Source organism: Bison bison, unplaced genomic scaffold (genome assembly GCF_000754665.1).
Source record: "Bison bison bison isolate TAMUID 2011002044 unplaced genomic scaffold, Bison_UMD1.0 scf7180017864160, whole genome shotgun sequence".
NCBI lineage: Eukaryota > Metazoa > Chordata > Mammalia > Artiodactyla > Bovidae > Bison > Bison bison.
In genome coordinates this window covers 6,378,125-6,378,622 of record NW_011494732.1, presented here as the reverse complement: position 1 = coordinate 6,378,622, position 498 = coordinate 6,378,125, and the positions used below count along the sequence as shown (strand labels likewise).

Genomic DNA, 498 nt, shown 5'->3' with positions numbered 1-498 from the left:
TCTCGAGTCCGAAGGGCCAGGCAAGCAGGCAGGCCGGGAAGCTCCTCCGGAAGAGACCCCTGCCTCACCTCCCTGGTCTAAGAGGGACCCTGACCAGGGAGCTCTCACCCGCTAGCGTCTGGACCCATCCCTCCCCCAGTACCCCCCCACTCCAGTGAGGAACTTACTCTGTGATTCTCTCTCTCAGGATGCAAAGAAGAATAAGAAAGGTAAAAAAGGTAGGTGCTGATGAGGGGCAGAGGGCAGGGAGGGTTTGCCGAGGACGAGTCTGTTAGGGTTGCTGTAAGTTGCCCCAGGGCGGGTGGCGAGTGAACACCAGACATTGCTTTCCAGCTGCTCTGGAGGTGAAGTCCAAGACCAAGATGCCAGCAGCACCAGGTGACGGCCCTCGGCCTGGTTGGCACCTTCCCCCTGGGTCCTCACCTGGTGGGAGAGGGGCCAGCACCAACCACCCCCCCGCCCTCATGACATAATCACCTTCCAAAGGCCCTACTTCCC

The 498-nt window shown here is 60.4% G+C and overlaps 1 protein-coding gene across 1 annotated transcript in view; it reads left to right on the top strand.

The window, feature by feature from the left end:
- LRRC43 (leucine rich repeat containing 43) overlaps positions 1-498 on the top strand; it is a 16,852-nt gene that overhangs the window by 10,973 nt on the left and 5,381 nt on the right. Inside the window, exons 13-14 of the mRNA XM_010841421.1 lie at positions 188-218; positions 334-378. Of these exons, the coding sequence (XP_010839723.1) occupies positions 188-218; positions 334-378 (76 nt within the window). The remainder of the gene's footprint in view (positions 1-187; positions 219-333; positions 379-498) is intronic.